Below are 18,842 nucleotides of genomic sequence, written 5' to 3'. Positions count from 1 at the left end.
TAAAGCAAACTCAATTAACTAATTAATCACTTCTATCAATGTTTTGGCAACCAAAATGTTCTCCATATTGGCAATCACACATGACTTAGTAAGGATTGGAATGTATCAAACCCTTAAAATTATCATGTTCTTGTATAAATTACATCACATATTATATTTATATATATTTTTTATATATTCATTAATACTATAGGTTCGATTTCTAGTGGTTCAGTTTTACAAAAAAACATAACAGAATCATATGTATTTGGTTAATCAAAATTAAAATTGCACATTGTTTTTAGTAATGGTTCTCTTATGTTGGTTTCAGTTTGAGTTATTGGTTAATACTTAATATGCTCACCCTCACATAATGATAAGGAGTAAGTTCTAATTTCATTTTGGATGATATAGAATTTTTGAACATGTCTAGTTGGATATTAATGTTAAATATGTGAGTTTGTCTTATGTTTCACAATAAGGTTGTAAGCTGGAACACATTCACTCTTATCATAGGGCTTGTTTCGTTGCATCTTAAGGAATTGACCCATTTAATCCATTTAACATATGTTTTCCATGTTAACATATCATTGATTTTTTTTTTTTTTATCTCTTTGACCAAATCCGGGTTAATTACGAAAAACACATATCGTTATCACAAGGAAACATATAACAACTTTTGTATAATTATGTACATTAATTCATTAGTAACCATAATACTATGTTTATCAATATATATTTATATCTTAAAACGATCATAAAAATGATTTTTTTTAGTTATAACGTAATTCAAGATGCATATATTTGTGATTTGTCATACCAAAAACAGTTATGAAAGACATTATCTTTTTGTTCGTTGAATTCAGAGTTGAAATACAAAAGAAAAGAATGGACAAAAAAGGCAAGTTATTTTTAGAGGATTTATGCGTCATGACAAAAACGATCCAAAACAAGATTTTCTTGGTTTTGTGGTTTTATTCAATGTTTCATTCAATTGATATCTTTACCAAACGGATCATGATTGCTTTAAAATAAGGAAACAAGAAGAAAATCCACCTCGAACCCCCCTCCCTTCTTTTCTTCTCTCTATCATCAAATCTCGAATCTTTGTAGAGAGGGACAGATCAAAGGAGTTGGATACTCGATACCCATGAACATCTTGCTATCTGGGTTTTGATTTGATAACCGGAGATGAAGGAAGATGAATCTAATTGGTTCTCAAAGTGGGAAGAAGAACTGCCGAAGCCAGACGAGCTTATACCCTTATCTCAAACCCTAATCACACCTGATCTTGCGATCGCCTTCGATATCGGAAGTTCCCAAATCCCACTTAACCACCATCATCAGTCACTCCAACACCACCAACAACCGCCGGCGATTTCAACCCCTTCGTCACAGCCAAATTCGGGGGAATTCGATTCATCTGAGCTTGGTGGTGGTGGTGATGAGCCGGCTCGCACCCTAAAGCGTCCTCGTCTCGTCTGGACTCCACAACTCCACAAGAGATTCGTGGACGCTGTTGCTCATTTGGGGATCAAGAACGCCGTCCCCAAAACCATAATGCAGCTCATGAGTGTTGACGGGTTGACTCGAGAAAACGTCGCGAGTCACCTCCAAAAATACAGGCTTTACTTGAAACGTATGCAGGGTTTGTCTTCCGGTGGCGGTGGCAACGGTGCTGGTGGATTTGGGTCTGGCGGAGACCCCGCTACCGACCATTTGTTTGCAAGTTCACCGGTGCCACCTCATTTTCTCCATCAATCTCACCCTAATTCCGACAATTTCCTGCCATATATGCCGGTGGCTGCACTCCAACAGCAACATCACCACCAACAGATGGCGGCCGTCGCAGGGCATCATCTCCATCGGCATGTGGGCCATTTTGGGTCGGTCACTAATGGGCAGTCCAATCATCAGTTTTTGAGCAGACAATCGAATCAACCTCTTCACAGGGTAGGGACTCCAGTTCATAATTCTTACATGGATGATCTGGAATCTGCAAAAGAGAAAAAGGCTCTGACATTGTTCCCAATTGGGGACGATTGAATTTGGGTACTTTCTTGAGCTTCGTAATCTACTCCATTTATGAAATTAAGCATCATTTCTGTAACATTTTCCCTAGAAAAATCCTTTAATTTACTTGTAATTTAGGTGCTTTTCACTCCTAAACATTGAATTATTACTGGTATATGGTGATCATGCCAAATTTGCTGCTATGAGGGTTTTAAGAGTTATTGTTGAACAAAGATGACATTGTTGATGATGCTGGCGATAGTGAAAGGCAAATGCTGATACAAAACGTCTTCTTTGACAAAACGAGAAGACCGATGACATGGCAATTTGCTACATATTTTAAAGACCTGAGCTTGTATCCATGTTGGTAAACTTCATATGTGTAGGCATTTTATTTCTCCTGTTACTTAGTTTACATTTGAAAAGATGATCTTTGCTTCATTGTAAATTCGGGGTTGTTAGTAGATCCTGAAACCGATCTTTGATCATATAATTAATGAAAATATCCAATAATACTCTTGTATCATGTTATACTGTTGGTGTTGGTATGATCTAATAAATCCATCAAATTTGTCATGCATGATAACTTGCCTCTTTCTCACACATTTTGTATCCTTATTATATGGGCTGATTGACTCGATAAAGTTGTTGTTTGTGTATTATGTATTTATGTCAAGAAAACATCCATAATTAATTTACCATATTAAAATTTCTTTTCAATTTAATGTTAAACGCTTAACTGGGGCAATTGGACTACTATACAAAATAACTTAATGTGTTGAGCTAAAAAACATGTCTTAATGTATTAAGACACTAGCACTTTACCTGTTTGCTCTTCTTTTTCCCCTTACCTTTAAAATTGACGACTATTGTTATAAATGATTAATACTAGAAATTTGTTTGTTTGGAAAGTAAGAGTAAAATGGTCATTTACTCCCCCATTGATACAATTAAAATTTATTCTATCTAGAAAAAGAAACTATATAACATTTTATGAGACACATCATTACTCATGCAGCCACTTTATCTATACAAAACTTAACAGGGAAAAACTCCAAAATCTTGTTCTCTTTTAAGTACACCAAGCTAAAAAAAAAAATAATAACTTAAATTAGATATCAAAAACAAGAAAGTGATTACATTATTGTACATAAGCTGATAATAATAGCAACATCATTACATCACCATGTAGGAATGAGCTCCATTTACATGGTCGTCTAACAGAAAGATGAAGAACAGATTCGTTCAAGATTTACAATGAACAAAAGAATGAATGGCATAAATTAACTAATCTACAATGCGGAGGCATACACCCTCATTACACAATCAAAACTATCATATTTAAAGAATTTGAACCTGTAGTTAACATTATATCAACATCAAACAATTGCCCAGAACTTCTTTTGGCAAATTAAAACCGGTTCTGATACTCCTTGTGGATTTTCTAGTACATGTGAAGTAACATCCCAAAGAAACTTGGGTGCAAGATCCGTTATTCTTGAAACAATCAATCCAACATCTCTGATAATAATAAACCCCTGCAATGCATTCATACATGAAGTTTCTAATCACATTTGTAAGAAATCTTTAGGGGTAAATGGGTAATTTTAGCATGAAAAAAAAAGGTTACCTGAGGCCGAACAAGTCGATCCATCTCTAGCATGATATCTTCCAACAAGCAACGATCATCTTGTGTTGAATAGTGAGAAAAGAGATAATTCGCATGCACCAAATCATATGTACGTGGATATGAAGAAAATGGCTCACACCTATTAGACAACAGTGTGTACAATTATAATTTAAAAAAAAAAAAAAAAAAAAAAAAAAGTTGTAAAATGTATCGCATTTAGTCCCTCCTTATGTTGACTGACCAATCATGGAAAGCACCAATGAGACCCCGGGCATAAATAGCAGACAAAGTGTCGTTCATTGTTGCAGGGACAACATTCATCACCCAAACAGGCCAAGTAGTAAAGGCAACTGCAAATCCACCGTAAAGGGCATTCATGTCCATGACATTTCTAACAGATGCCACGTCAGCATTCATTAGTCTCCAATAATGACGAACTTGATCATGCCAATAAAGCGTATCCGAAAGAAACATTTCTTGAGTGATACCTGCAGCCAATAGACGGTTAAGTGACACTGACTGACAGATAAAAAGTTTGGGGTTCCAGACAAACCTATATCATTGAGAGTTTCTGAATATACTGAAAGGCGTTGAGGCCTAGGGGGGAGTTTTTGAAACTCGGGAACTGGTGAAACACAGTTCCCGAGTGGTGTTTTCCACGAGGGCTTAGGATCATCAACAGAATCACAAATCTTTACAAGATTCTGCTTTGCATTGCTTTCAAGACACGATTGACTAACATCTTTAATCCAAATTGCTGTTTGAATCTTCCTATCAACAAGCTTCCAGCACATTCCGGAAGTTATGTTCACCAATTTCTCCCATATCATTGGAAAATCTTTGTCCTTTCTATAAGCTGGAGGAGCCGAATACACAAAGTAACCATTCGGCCTAAGAAGTCTGTTTACTTCTTTCAAAAGAATCCCATCTGCACATCTCATTCAAAATCACATCAATCATAAGAATCTTTTTATAAAAAAAAAATGGGGTTTTAATGCAAAGATTACCATTTTCATGCCAATCTACACGACACCTTGAACAGTGAACCATTTCGAATGAATGACTTGGGTATGGAAGCTGTTTTGTAGCTAAAGCGGATATCATAGCACCAATCCCACGTTCCAAAGCAAATTGAATTTGATTTTCGTGTCCATCTTTTGGAGCAAATGACATTGTTTGTATGTTTAATGGAAGAAGATAAGCAGAAAAACTTGCAACCCCACAACCAACATCAAGAACTTGATATACTCCAGATGAACGAAGATCACCTGTCTCATTTGTAGTCATATTCCCTAATCTGCATAAATTGGAAACCATAAGAAAATCGGTAACTGAGATAAATGTAAAATTACCTATTTAGCCTTAGCGTATTGTATTTGTACCTCTCTATGTATTCACTAGCTCCATGTTTAAAATGGGTACCACCACCTGGAAACCACCATAGTTGATCTTTCTCATGAACCCAATTTTGCCCTCCTTTTACTTCTGCAAGATGTGTGTGATTCACATTGCTCCTCCATACATAGTCTCGACTGGTTGGCCATGTTATGGGTATTTTGTAATCAAGTGGTGGAGGTATCAAGCAAAATAAGCGTTTTTGTAGTGGGGGGCAATGTCTTTCTAAATCTTCTCGCTTGGAGAGATCTAATTGTGGAAGTAATGTATTGATGTATGAAGGATCATGGCAGGGTATATGTTCGTTGAATTCTATAGGGCATATGTTCATTCCAGTTTCTGGAATTGTAAGTGGCGACTGTCGATGAGTAAGAGTGACTGTATTGCTAAATGTAGGGTTACCTGCAAGCATAAAAGGTTTGAACTTTGAGCTGGTAAAAGTTCATAAATTGCTTTCAGCAGAAATAGTGTACGTTGCAACATGAATTCTGCGTGATTCAGATCTCAAAACCTCACTAGATCATATGCAAGGCATCATACGAAATGGGATCTACATACCCATCTCGGTATTTAGTAGATTTACAAAACGAGCACAACCATTCTGCTCAATTGTTTAAACTAAATAATAGAAATACAGAGTATAACAACTTGTTCTTGATCGAAATTCTAAGTAATTAGTACAAAAATGGAGTAAACAAGAAAAGGGTACCTGGTGATTTCGATGATGATGAATTCAAAGCAAGTTGGTTTATATAAAGCGAAGAATTTCGGCCAAAAAACGTGCCGCTGTAGAAAAAAAATATCATTACTAGAAGAGCCAACAGTATCGTCTGCCCTGACTTCAAATCGAAGGCTGATGTCGACCACGCAAAACTACCCATTTCGATTTAGAATATAAATATTTTTTATATTCAGAATGAGATGAAGAATGTTGGAATGTCTCTGTGTATAGCGAACAATTTGATGTCAGAAAGAAAAAGAATCAAGAGAGTTTGAATTGGGATTTCGCTAAGTGAGCAGGAAGATATGGATTTTGGGGGTGATGCAGGGTGTCAATGTCATTACTCATCGGGATCCATGTCGGAATGGAATGAATCGAGTTGTCGGCGGAGCGGATCTTGGGGCGAGTCTATCTGTAACTCATTTACTCGAAAGACAGTTGGCATTTCAGAAAACCCAGATTCATCGATTTTATTGTGTGGAAGTGGGAGGAGTTTTAAACACACAAAGTCAAAACAACCTATGCAAAACACAACACTAAATTAAATTCAATTAAAGTAAGGGTTGGTTAAAAAAAATTCTATTTTTAGATAATCTTAATTAATGTTTAAAATATTTTTATTGGTTGAAATTATATTGTTTTTTAAAAAAATTCGTTAAAAATAGTTAATTATAGGTTAACTTTTTATAAAAATAATTATAAGATGATTAAAGTGTCTTATTAAAAATATAATGATTATACCGTCTCCTTTACAAAATTATTTTCAGGTTCTTTTTTAAGTAAATTACAGAAATGGTCCTTTTGTTTTAATCTGATTTATAATAGTTTTGATTCCTAAATTTACAAATAAATATATTATATCCCTGTAGTTTTTAAATATTATGGTTTTAGTCCTTTGTTTCATATAAAACAATAACTTATTATTTCTTTTTCTTTTTCTTTTTTCTTTTAACAATTTATTATTATTATTATTATTATTATTATTATTATTATTATTATTATATAACATATATATTTTTTTATATTTTTAATAGAATTTGTATAGATTTTTTATAAAATTATTTTTATTTTTTTAAATTAATTATATAAATTACATATATCATATTGTTATTTATTCATATTTGTTTGTGTAGTTTAAAAATCTTTTAATATTTTTGACGTTTTAATCGAATATACGATTTAATATTTTTTTACATCTTATTCGGTCACAATATACAATGTTTTTTGTATTTTTTTTTTATCTTTTCCTCGAATAAACAAATTAAAATAGAACTCCGGATAACTATTAAACAACAAATATAATTATTTAATGTTATTTTATGTGTTTTCCGTTTACATCATTTGTTTATATTCTTTACTTTTTTTATTCAGCTTTAAGAGATTTTATAGTTACTTTTTAAACAAATAATCTTAAATATAAGAAAAAACAACTATTATACCGTCATAACAACTACTATTAATATCGTCTATTAAAATAAAGAAAAAATAAAATTGTTATATAATAATAATAATAATAATAATAATAATAATAATAATAAGAAAAAAAAAAGAATGATAAGTTAGTCTTTTTATCATATTAATATTTTGTTTTAAAAAAAGAAAATTAATATTTCAGTTCTAAAAAGAAAAAAAAATTAATATTTCCGTTCTAAAAAAGACTTAAAAACTATTTAATAAGTTATTTTTTATATACTTATTTAAAACTTATTACAAAAAAATACCATATTTCATTTCTTTATACTTAAAAGATAAAAAAATAAATAAGATATTTATATATATATATATATATATATATATATATATATATATATATATATATATATATATATATATATATATATATATAAGAATAAAAAAACGTGATAAAAGATTATGTATACAAATAATATATAAAATAAAGTTTAGTATTATAATATTGTTTAAATGTCATTTCAATTTGGGTTTCAAATAAAATGGTTGTATTGACTTTTTAGAACAGTCGTGTTGATCAAATATTTAGGTGCCAATAACAATACTCGTATTTGACATGTCAACGATTATAAACGAAGACGATAACAACACCCGTATGATCATTATAAACGAAGACGATAACAATAGATCTATGATGTGAGATGTCTTGCGGACCATGCCAAAGTAGAAAAGAGGTCGACGAACATTGTTTGTCTAAAAAATAGATGATTACACCATACTTATTATCAATGAGGAATCCAGTATCCTACATAATCAACCAATATTCATTTTGTGTAGAACCCAATCCAGTGAAACTCAACGAGTGATGTACGTTGTTTATATCATTCTGAAAAATCATTGCATATCGTCCCTAATTTTCTAATAACTCGTTGTGTAACTCTGAGCGGATTTGACTCCAATAATTTTGACTATACCCAAGGGAGACAGCTATTATCCGAAATCCACAATTTTCATCTCTCTCCACATCTTCAATGTTTGTAAAGTATGGATGAAATTCATTTGGAATTTCACTCATAAGTGAATTTGAATAAAATGTTGAAGGTTGTTGAAACGAAAATGTATTGTGCCTGTATGGTTTATGGTTTAAATCAAACTGATTAGACCTATTATAATCTGACACAGACGTCAAACATGGTAGCCCGTGACTAGTATGCATTTGACATCTACAATTTGATTTTTATATTAAATGTGGGGTAAGTTAAAAGACCATAAATGTAAATATAGTTATATTATTTTGTATTTTCTTTTGGTTTGATCATAAATATATATATATATATATATATATATATATATATATATATATATATATATATATATATATATATATATAATATTTTTATTCTTTTTATATATAAAAATATTATAATAAAATAAAATATAACTATATATATATATATATATATATATAAATGTAAATATAGTTATATTATAATACTTTTGGAAAATAGTTTTGGAAAATACTTTTGACAAAAAAAAATAGTCCTAATTACTATATATATATATATATATAATTTTTTCAAAAGTATTATAATAAAACTACTTAACTATACAAAAGTATTATAATAAAACTACTTTTGACAAAAAAAATTGTATAATTAAGTAGTTTTGGAAAATACTTTTGACAAAAAAAATTAAAAAAAAAAAGAAAAAGAAAATTTAAATAGTATATATATATATATATATATATATATATATATATATATATATATATATATATATATATATATATATATATATATATATATATATATATATATATATATATATATATATATATATATATATATATATATATATATATATATATATATATAGTAATTAGGACTGAAAATAAGTTTTTAAAATACAAAAGGATATAAATTGAAACTACGTTTTAAATAGAAGGGGTAAAGTTCTAAAATTGTTTAATGTTTGATTAATGAATGTTTGATGGGATCTCGATTATACAATTCAAATAACAATAATGTAAATAATAATAAGTGTTCATTCAATTTGGGTTTGTAACCGAAGGAGTGGTTTTGACTTATATAATTGGTGATTCTGACTCGAATTCTACGTGCAAAAAGCAACATCCAGAAGTGTGGAGTGGAACTTTTATAAACAAGATACAGTTATTTGATACAAGTGATTAAAAACTTAAAATGTCTTCGAGTTAAACAAGGTTTGTTTAACTATTGTCTAATGTCTATTGATTAGTTCGGGTTCGTTAATCGTTGACATTCTTTTTTTCATTTTTTTAAGTTATTAATTATTACTTCTAATTCAAAAACTCATATTTGAAAAAACATGGCAAAAAGTATAAAAAAAACTTGTCACTTTTCGAGTCTATGTAAGAATTTCTTATTTAAGCATTAACATTTTAAAAAAGAGCACTCCAACAGATATACTGAGGTTTAGTAGAAATGAACATATGTAGAGGTGAACATATGTCGGTTTTGGGTGAAATTGAATCCGAAACTTTTTTTTTTTAGAAATCATTTTGTTTTCAGTTCTTATATGTTTGGTTTTTAGGTTTTTGCTCACACTTACATTGTTATTTTTTGTGTTTAAGTTATAAAATGATGTTTTTTTCCGGACAAAGTTTTAAATGAATTAATTTGAGATTTAAAAGGTGGTTTATTTTAAAATATATAAATTTATGTTGACTTGTATATTATTTTTTGTTAGATGTCCAACTTTTACATACTCATATACTTGGAAACATCTGTCTTGTTTTTACAGTTTGGTATTTGGGACATTTGCACGTTTAAAATAATCTTAAAATACCAATTTAATTGCTATTTCAATCTAGCTAACATGAAAAATGTTTCACACATGCAAAAAAAAAATATATATATATAGTAGACTAAGACACTACAAGAAAAAGACCATTTTACGACGTGCGAACAACGACACTCACTGATTTATGTTACGCAAAAGAGACTGACATTAAAAAAGTGTCGTCTCTTCAAAAAATTTAAGGATTTATGTCATACATTATTGCGTGCCCTTAAATTAGTGTCTAAACGAAAGAAAAAAAACATGGAGGGCACCTATAATAAAGTGTGTGTCGTCTAAAGATGTCGCTTTATAAATTTTAATGGAACGCGCGTTCCATACGGTGGGAAAATGAAATCCTAAAAAATTAAAAACCCCGCATCTTTTTCTTCTTTCCCTCTTGCCCAGATTATCGACGCCTTTCCCTCTTGTCTCTCTCGGTCGCTACCTAGGGTTTTTTTATTGAAAGCTTGAATCGATCGACTGAGGTAACCAAAGGTCAAGTGAATCGGGAAAGGGTTTTCAGTGAAATCTATTGTTACTCTTTGAAATCGGATCCAATCCTACTTTCACCCCATCCTTTTTGTCTCTATTAGTTGCTACCTAGGGTTTTTCGTGAAAGCTTGAATCGATTGACTAGGGTAACTAAAGGGTAAGCGAACCGAGAAAGGGAAGCAATAAATCCAACAATCACTCTCAAATCGATTATACTAGACAAGGTTTCAATTTGGGGCTCTCTACATTCTTATCGATTCTACTTTCATTCAAGCTTACATCGGTTTTTTTTGGTATACAGTAACCGAAGTTTACATTCTCATCGATTCCACTTTCTCTCTCTGAATAAAAATATCTCATATTCTCTAAAAGCCCTAAACTAGCCACCGCTGGCTATCACCTCCACCATCGTTCACGTCGTCCTACTTCCCAGATGGTGTGTGTGTGCATGACAAGACTGATCAGAAAATGGGAAAGAAAAGAAAAAAATGAGCAGAAAGAGAGAGAAGAGAGTTTAAGGCCAAGGGGAGGATGCATCGGAGTTGTGGTACTATTCTTAGCGTCTTTTCAAAATACAGTAACCTTATTATAGGCTTGAAGAAAAAGATGATCGTATCCTCTGTTTTGCAGTTCTAGATGGTATGGGTTCACCCTAATATTGTTTAGAGAAGTGTACGTCATCTCTGAAGATCACAATCTTCCATGCCTTATTTTGAATTTCTCTCTCTCTCTCTCTCTCTCTCTCTAAATGTGTCCTCTCTTCTTTCTTTCTAAAACCCTAGCCTATCATCATTACAGGGGAATTTTCATGTTGTTTTCCACCATCTGTGCTGGACCAGGCCAGTTTTCACTTGACCAAGCTTTGAATTGGAAAAAAAGAGTTGTGGTCAAACTTGGTTGTTGCTTCCATTGAAAAGATTAATTCGGAGGTTGTCCTAAAAGTTGAAGGTATTGTTGTTGAACTTATGGAAAGGGGCTAATGGCGAAATAGCAATAGGAGCTGAGAAGATGCTTCCTGTTATTCTGGATTATGTCCATTTTAAAGGTGGAACATTACTGTTGCTTGCATATGGTGACAATGAGCCCAGGTAAATCTGAAGATGTGAATGCCCTTCTGTTAGTCGTAAGTCTCAAGATTATGTGGGTTTTTTTTGGGTATTTTTATCTCATGAAATCCTGGAACTTTTGTTGCCCTGATGAAATTTACATTGTATCCTATGGGTGTGGGGTATTTATCAATATCAACAGTCTATACAGTGTTGAGCTTTATAGGCCTCCAATATTGGACAAAAGTTTCTTATGTGAAACTAAAGTCATATGGTTTGATGGGTGAAAACCTTCTCCACCCTGGTGTTGCCAACTGTGTATTGGAACTGTTGTTGAGTTCTTATACCACAGTTGCATTGGTGGTCAATTTTGTCCTCAACATTTTTATACTCATCATCCTCTCTCTCTTAAGGTATTCAACTTTCCTAAATCTTTACAATGAGTCTTGATTCTTTTTGATGATATATTTGGTCATGCAGACAATATTTTTTGATGAGCTGCATGCAACTGAATCTTGGAAAATGGTGGAGAGACTAGTTAATTATGTTATCTACAAGGGAACGTTTCTTCCATTGGTAGGACCACCAACATTAGTTAGAGCAGGATTGTGGTCAACATGGTTGATTGTATTATGCTCTTTGAAGGTACTATTACTATTACCTCACATGGTTTTGGAGTATAGATATGAAGAAAATTTGGAGATTTTTTTACGGGTTTTACTTTTATCATTTTTTGCAGATGTTTCAAGCTCTAGCCCGGGATCAACTTGAACGGTTGAATGCATCTCCTTCTGCAACTCCATGGACTTACTTCCGTGTATATTGTGTTTTATTGTTGGTTGTCATTGTCAATGCAGTCTGGTATTTCCTCTAGAATTCTACTATTTCATAAATCTCAAGGACTTCCTTATTCATGCTTACTTCTCTCTCTCTCTCTCTCTCTCTCTCTCTCTCTTATATTATTTGCTGGTATTTGCAGGATAAGGACATGTCTACTGATCATGTAGAGTGAAGATACGGTGAAAAAAGCAGCATCTGTTGTTACAGAATTTAGTTTGGATGTTGAGGAGATTATTACTGAAGAGAATAATAATGTAAGTTGTGTTTAAAAAACTGGTTTATAAATTACATACAATAAGTTAAGTTTCTGAAAACTGAAAGAAGAATGTTAAAAGAAACAAATGTCACATCCATTGGCATTGACATTTTGACATAACAATAGGGTGAAGATGTGACAGAGAAGGCAGGAGAAGCAGATGTAAATGTTGTGGAGGATTTGGATTTGGATTTGGATTCGAGGCAACCAGGTTTGACCTATGTCTTGTTAATCTAATCATATGCTTTCTATATATAATTAATGTTGAATATATGATATATAGTATTTATTATATGAAGTTACTTTATCATCTGAATATGAAACTGAAACTGGTTAGAGATAATTATCTATTGGCATAGGAAGATGAGAATATTAAATAGAATAGTGTTTTTTTAGATCATTGTTAATTTATTGTAAGGTAAATACGACATCACATATTCAAAGGGGAAAAAACTAAGATCTTGAGTTGTGTTGAATAGAATAGTGTTTTTTTTAGATCATTTTTTTTAAATTAGCTGAAACAGATGCTGGTGATGTGAATATTGAGGAGGACATGGACCTGGATACTAGTGGTCAAAGTCTTGATATTGTTAATGTCACTGAACAACAAAATGAGGTGAGGTTAAGGTTACTTTATTTATTTCTTGTATAAAAAAATATTTGTAAAAAATCAGATTATTCCTAACAAACAAACACTGAGTTCTAACTTTTAATAAATAGGAGGAGGAGGACGAGCATCGGAAGATAAATAAAAAAAACGAATAAGAGAAAGAAGAATAAGATTGATCTAAAAAAGCGTCACCAGAGCCTTGCAGGTAGGTTAGGTCATAGGTGGTGTTTATTATTACTATACTCACTCGTTCATCTTTATGTTAAAAATTTATGAATGAAAGTGAAACCCATATTTTTATTTATTTATTTATGATTTATGATTTATGATTTATGATATAAAAAATAATGGGAGGGAATGGGAATGGGAATGGTAGGGGCTGGGTCTAGTTGGATGTCATCTGGAGTAAGATGAAGCAGCAGAATTAAAAGGAGACCATTGGAATATTGAAAGGGATAAAGACTCTTATACGCTCAAGTCCATAACAGTATGTACAGTTACACTTCATTTAAAAATAATTAATTTCCCTAATAAAAATGAGAATTTGAAGTTATATATTTATTTATTTATGTGAAGTGAAAAGGATTGAAATTATTGATAAAAGCAATATATAATTGTTGTGTTGGTGCAGGCCTGGCGATAGTTATCGGTGTGAAATATATATCTCCAACAAGTATGGAGGAAGGTGGATTCAAGGTGGAATCTTTTGTCTCTGACAAGTACAAACACCTTGTTGAGTTGACCGCTCTCCATTAACTCATTGACTTTTTGCCATACATGTAAGTTACTTACTTTTTGTGTTTCTGTGCAACAAAAGAAATGGTATGCACATATGCATGCATATGGTGTACCAATCTTCGCTTTTAGAATAGACGCATCAAATACCAATCATCATGTATTTGCTTTGTTTTTCTTTTTACTACTTCTAAACTGCAATTCACACCTACAATATGCATGCTTTCTAATATACATCTCTATCTGCTGCTCAACTTAAGTAGCAACAAATTAAGGGCATCTATGTTTTTGTTATTATTCTTTGAGCCTCTAGGTATATTGTTTTCGAAACACTATAGGTACACACACACACTTACACACGCTGACCTATGTATTTATATACTTTTATTTTGTTGTAGGTTTTCATAATATTTTTGGTTTAGGCGATTTTGGTTCATGGGTTTCAACTGGTTGATATATGGGTTCACCACTCAACAGGCAACACCACAAATTCCAAAATATCAAAGCTTTTAGATATGTCAGCAGCAGGCAAGACCAAGAGCCTATGATTTTTACATTGACTTGTTAAATAAAAATAAATCATGGGAATGGGAATGGATGTGTGCAGGTTCATTGTGGGATTGGAAGAGTGTTATATTAAGGAATGTAGGGTTTTTCTCAGATATTATGACTTTGTTAATGGCTCTGGGTCATTATGTACAAATATGGCGCCTTCATGGCATGAGATTCCATCTTGTCAATGCAATGCTTTTCTTAAATATACGTGTAAGTATTTTTTTAATGACATTATAATCATAATATACTTTTATTTATATAATCTTTGATAACCCCTGGAACTAAAAGTTTCATTGTATAAGATCATTTTGTTTTTTAATCTTCCAAAAGTAACTATTTTTATGTTAGTTCTATTTTAAGATTTTATTGGAATTTAATTTATTATAATCCTTTATTATTTTTACCAGATTTTAAAGTGACTATATATGTATATGTTAATGACTAGTACAAAATGACTATTTTATTTAATTTAGTCCTTTCCAAAAGTAATTATTTTGTATTTTAGTTAATATAACAGTGCATCCTACTTCTTTTCTTGTAATTTCTTGATGTATATTTGGGCTAAATGCTACTTTCATTTTTTTTCTAATGATGTATTTTTTTTTTGGTAGTTTGTTGCTGGTTGTAGTAGTTTTTTGAGGGGACAGCAGGACAGATGCATGAGTCACTGTGTGTGACTTTGGCTTCTTTTCCAAAACCAAATAAATTTACTGCGATCTGATCTACCTCAACTTCAGGTACTCTTGCTGTTTTTGACTTTTTTTCATATAGTTTGGAACAAGAAATGTCTTATTTCGACCTCAATTATGATGCAGGAAGTTGGAGAAAAGGGTAATTTTGTCTTTTACAACTACCATTCCATGTTTGATTCTTCTAATAATTTTATTAGCATATTAATTTTTTGACTTTTATTTGATCAGGTCACAAGAATTATCGGAGCAAGGGTTCATTATTCTTAATTAAGAATTATGAAAGGCAAGATGCAATTCTATTTATTTGGAATTTGATGTTTATCATCTTTGTGTATATCTTTTTAGTTTCTATAGCATTACATTGCAGAAGGTGTCCCTTAATAGCAATGTAGGAGTATTAGGTTAGATAGTTAGGGAAAACCTCTTAATAACAATGTACAATTAGATCCCATTAATATCAATGTATTACAATTTTTGGACATGATGTTATTGGATGAAATTGATTGTTTTTTAATATATTTGTTTACATATTTTTGTATTATGCGTAAATGAGTATCGTAAAGACGCGTTGTAAACGCATATCGAAAATGGTTACTGAAGTTTATGACACGTAAATGCGTGTCATCTTCATTTATGACAGGGGCTTCCTTGATACGCATTGCGTGTTAAAAACATGCGCGTCGTAAGGTTACGACAAACAAATGTGTGTCGTTTTCCTTTATGACAGGGCCTTCCTTGATACACATTGTGTGTCATAAACACGCATTGTAAATGCGCGTCGTAAAAGCCCGTCGTCTCTCTTTATGACAGGGCCTTTCTTGACGCGCATTTGTGCGTCATCTGAGCGTTTTACGACACGCAATGAGCATCGTAAAAGGCTGTTTTTCTAGTAGTGAGATAAAATTTACCGTATGGATGTTAGTTGTTGATAGTCACATAATGCTCACATTCACTTGTCATGGATAACATTAGACACTTTGTTAGATGTTACTGTTTGCTTTTATTATCATTAGAATGTTCTGAGTTACACAAATGAAAATACATGCATACTTACAATAGGTTGAAAATTTTGTCATCGTCATATAATCGTGGTTGGTTGCACAATTAGGACAATCAGTCAATAATTTTATATTAGAAGCTGAACGCGAAAACTTAAAATTGTTACAAGGTAGTAGTGACATGTAGAAACAATAAAATAATGATCGATAGATTCAAAGCAGTTTATATGAATCAAACAATAAGAACAAATATTGAATATGATTAAAAGGGTGCCAAATGTTTATTATCAATATCTTAGAAGAGTTCAATTAGAACTTCTCTATAAAGATACGTAGGGTTACAAAAACATTTACCCTAAAATGATACATGAATACTATATTCATAGTCTAACCCTAGCACCATAATGACGGATTGACATGCCTAATCCAATAATAATAAAGACTAAAAACATGCATAATTAATTTGACACAACACAATAAATAACCTTACAATCTTCCCCTTTGTGTCAAAAGAAGGAAGATTCTTCATTGATGAAAGCACTTCAACCTTGAAGAGTTTTGGCATTAATCCAAGCAAGGTGTTGTGAACCTGAATATATCATTTGATCATGTCTGTGAAGCATTTCTTGTCCACAACATCATTTGCCTTGCATTGTTCAGTGATTCCCAAAACATAGTTGAGACAAAAAGTAGAATAAAGATGCTTGTCAGGTAAAGAAAATAAGCACTTCTGAATATTCTTGCCCTCTCTTTCACTTTGCTAAAATGCCACACTCCAATTGTCCTTTTGTATTCTTCCGAGTTTCATCTTTGTGACATCATTCATACTTTCTTTTGGTTGTACTGTGGGTTTCTTTTGGAGTACTGCTGCAATCTCCACATCCATTTTACCAACTTCTTGGATGCAAGAGATCAACATCCTTTTTATATGTGCCACAATAGGTTCGAATTCCTGTCATCATTTAACAATAGATGGAACAAACAAATCCATTTGTATGGGTTCAGGCACGACAAGTCTGTGAGCGTGAATTAAAAAACTGATCTCTTTGCTCAACGAACAACTTTGAATCGAGCATTGATAAAGCTTTTCATTTTAATTGGCCCGATGACTTTCATACCTATAATGTTCTTCGAACTCTAGGTTTAATGTTGAGGATTCTCATGCTTGAGAAAAAACGAGAAAAGCATTTGATGAACATCATCGTCCAAAAATAGAGCTTTTTCGATCTTTTCAAAACTGCAAAACAGAAATGCCTTCAGAGTTATTGGAAGGTCAAGCTGCGAATCCTAAGAGTTCTCCAAATCAAACGAAACAACAGGCTCCAACCAGTAAACACTTGGATTGTTGATAGCTTCATTCATAATTCGCTGTATAGACTAGGTAGGGAAAAAAGACTTTTGGGTTTCCAAAGTGACTTGAGCTTCACGAGCCTCCTTTTCCCTAGCTTCAGCTTCTTTTGCAATGCGAAGGGCTTCATCGATCTCTTGATCATGTTTCTTCTGTTTAAGCTTAGCCCCTTTGGATAGATCTTCATCATCATCAGTAATATTTCCTTTGCCTTTTGATATCAAAGCTTCATTACCCTTCAGATATTTTGACTTCGGAGGTGGTTTGTGTTCGAATTCACCAGATTCACCAGTTGTTTGCTTGGGTTGATCATCAGAGGGCTTCTTAGCTTATCCCCTTGTTTTGGAAAGGTGGCAACTTCCAAAACACCCTTAATTCAATTTTAGCATGAAGAATATTGGCTTGATTTTGTTAGCGAGGTGTTGGCGGATTGAGACTCTGAGCAAAGAATCACGAGTCTCCACCAGGTTTTGCAAAAAGAGATTAACATCCACGACACAACTTCGGATAACAACGTTTTCAAACTTCAAATAATCAACGTGTTGGGTGGCATTTGCAAGTTGTAGAGTAAGAACCTTAACTTTTTCCATTTTCATTGTAAGTTTATCCATTATATTATTCTCTATAGCCATATTTCCTTGAAGCTTCTCAATTTTGAGATGATGGAGGCACTCATCTCTGCGTTGTCTGCTCTGAGTTCTGCACGAACTTTGGAGAGAGCGTCTTTCTCTGTTTGAAGGGTGTTTCCAAGACTTGTAATCACCTTTTTTGCAAACTCTATGTTTTTATCAGAGGAACTTCGAAAGTCCTCCATAAATTGAGTGACATTGGTAAGTATTTTTTCAACTTTCTCAGTCGTTTCACGAACGATCTTTTTGGAGTTTTCAACTTCTTCGGTAGAAGCATCAAGACTGCTGGTGTGCTCCTTGGTGAAAGTCTCGATCAACGCCTTGACAGACTCAAAGGAGTATTCATTTCTAGAATATGGTTTGGAAGACTCCAACAGAGTGTCCAAATTTTCACTGAGGGCCTTGAACTACCGTTGCATCACGGGTGCATCAGCATCACTTTCCTCGTAAAATAGTGAATGAAATGTAGTTAAAAATATTGGAAGTCATCATGATCATCTCCAAAGATGGTATCCAGATCATCATTGTGTAGTGGTGAGATTGGAGTGAAGTCAATACCAAAAGGGACACTAGAAGCACCTTCCCACATATCAGATACGTTGGCAGTTACTGGTGGTGTACTAATGGTTGTTTTGGTTGTTGTTGTAGAATCAGTATAGACTGGAATTGATTG

At 32.5% G+C, this 18,842-nt stretch overlaps 1 protein-coding gene and 2 pseudogenes across 3 annotated transcripts; 2 read left to right on the top strand and 1 right to left on the bottom strand.

The window, feature by feature from the left end:
* Window positions 1–963: 963 nt before the first annotated feature.
* LOC145011513 (transcription factor MYBC1 pseudogene) lies at window positions 964–2,518 on the top strand (annotated as a pseudogene). Its single transcript, XR_013664137.1, has 2 exons — window positions 964–2,031; window positions 2,131–2,518. The product of XR_013664137.1 is annotated as a transcription factor MYBC1 pseudogene (transcript).
* Window positions 2,519–3,079: 561 nt separating this feature from the next.
* LOC145011273 (putative methyltransferase PMT6) lies at window positions 3,080–6,215 on the bottom strand. Its single transcript, XM_078969959.1, has 7 exons — window positions 5,727–6,215; window positions 5,005–5,419; window positions 4,630–4,919; window positions 4,176–4,550; window positions 3,864–4,110; window positions 3,623–3,761; window positions 3,080–3,530 (listed from the first exon to the last, which is right to left on the bottom strand). The coding sequence occupies exons 1-7, from the start codon at window positions 5,896–5,898 to the stop codon at window positions 3,372–3,374; spliced, it is 1,797 nt and encodes a 598-aa protein (XP_078826085.1). The 5' UTR covers window positions 5,899–6,215; the 3' UTR covers window positions 3,080–3,371.
* A 5,111-nt stretch (window positions 6,216–11,326) lies between these two features.
* Window positions 11,327–15,565, top strand: LOC145012822 (E3 ubiquitin protein ligase RIN2-like; annotated as a pseudogene). Its single transcript, XR_013664684.1, has 9 exons — window positions 11,327–11,903; window positions 11,973–12,151; window positions 12,246–12,367; window positions 12,486–12,509; window positions 14,211–14,285; window positions 14,370–14,475; window positions 14,555–14,712; window positions 15,114–15,239; window positions 15,423–15,565. The product of XR_013664684.1 is annotated as an E3 ubiquitin protein ligase RIN2-like (transcript).
* The last annotated feature ends 3,277 nt before the right edge of the window (window positions 15,566–18,842 follow it).

The sequence above is a fragment of the Lactuca saligna genome, chromosome 8 (genome assembly GCF_052625555.1).
Source record: "Lactuca saligna cultivar CGN05327 chromosome 8, ASM5262555v1, whole genome shotgun sequence".
Classification (NCBI taxonomy): Eukaryota; Viridiplantae; Streptophyta; class Magnoliopsida; order Asterales; family Asteraceae; genus Lactuca; species Lactuca saligna.
This window is presented reverse-complemented; position numbering and strand designations above follow the sequence as displayed.

Excerpts from the sequence above, each read along its gene's own strand:
- LOC145011273 (XM_078969959.1), bottom strand. The coding sequence starts at position 5,898 with ATGGGTAGTTTTGCGTGGTCGACATCAGCCTTCGATTTGAAGTCAGGG. Across the intron at positions 4,920-5,004 it reads GCTAGTGAATACATAGAGAG|ATTAGGGAATATGACTACAA; the intron begins GTACAAATACAA and ends CAATTTATGCAG. Across the intron at positions 4,551-4,629 it reads TGTAGATTGGCATGAAAATG|ATGGGATTCTTTTGAAAGAA; the intron begins GTAATCTTTGCA and ends TGAGATGTGCAG.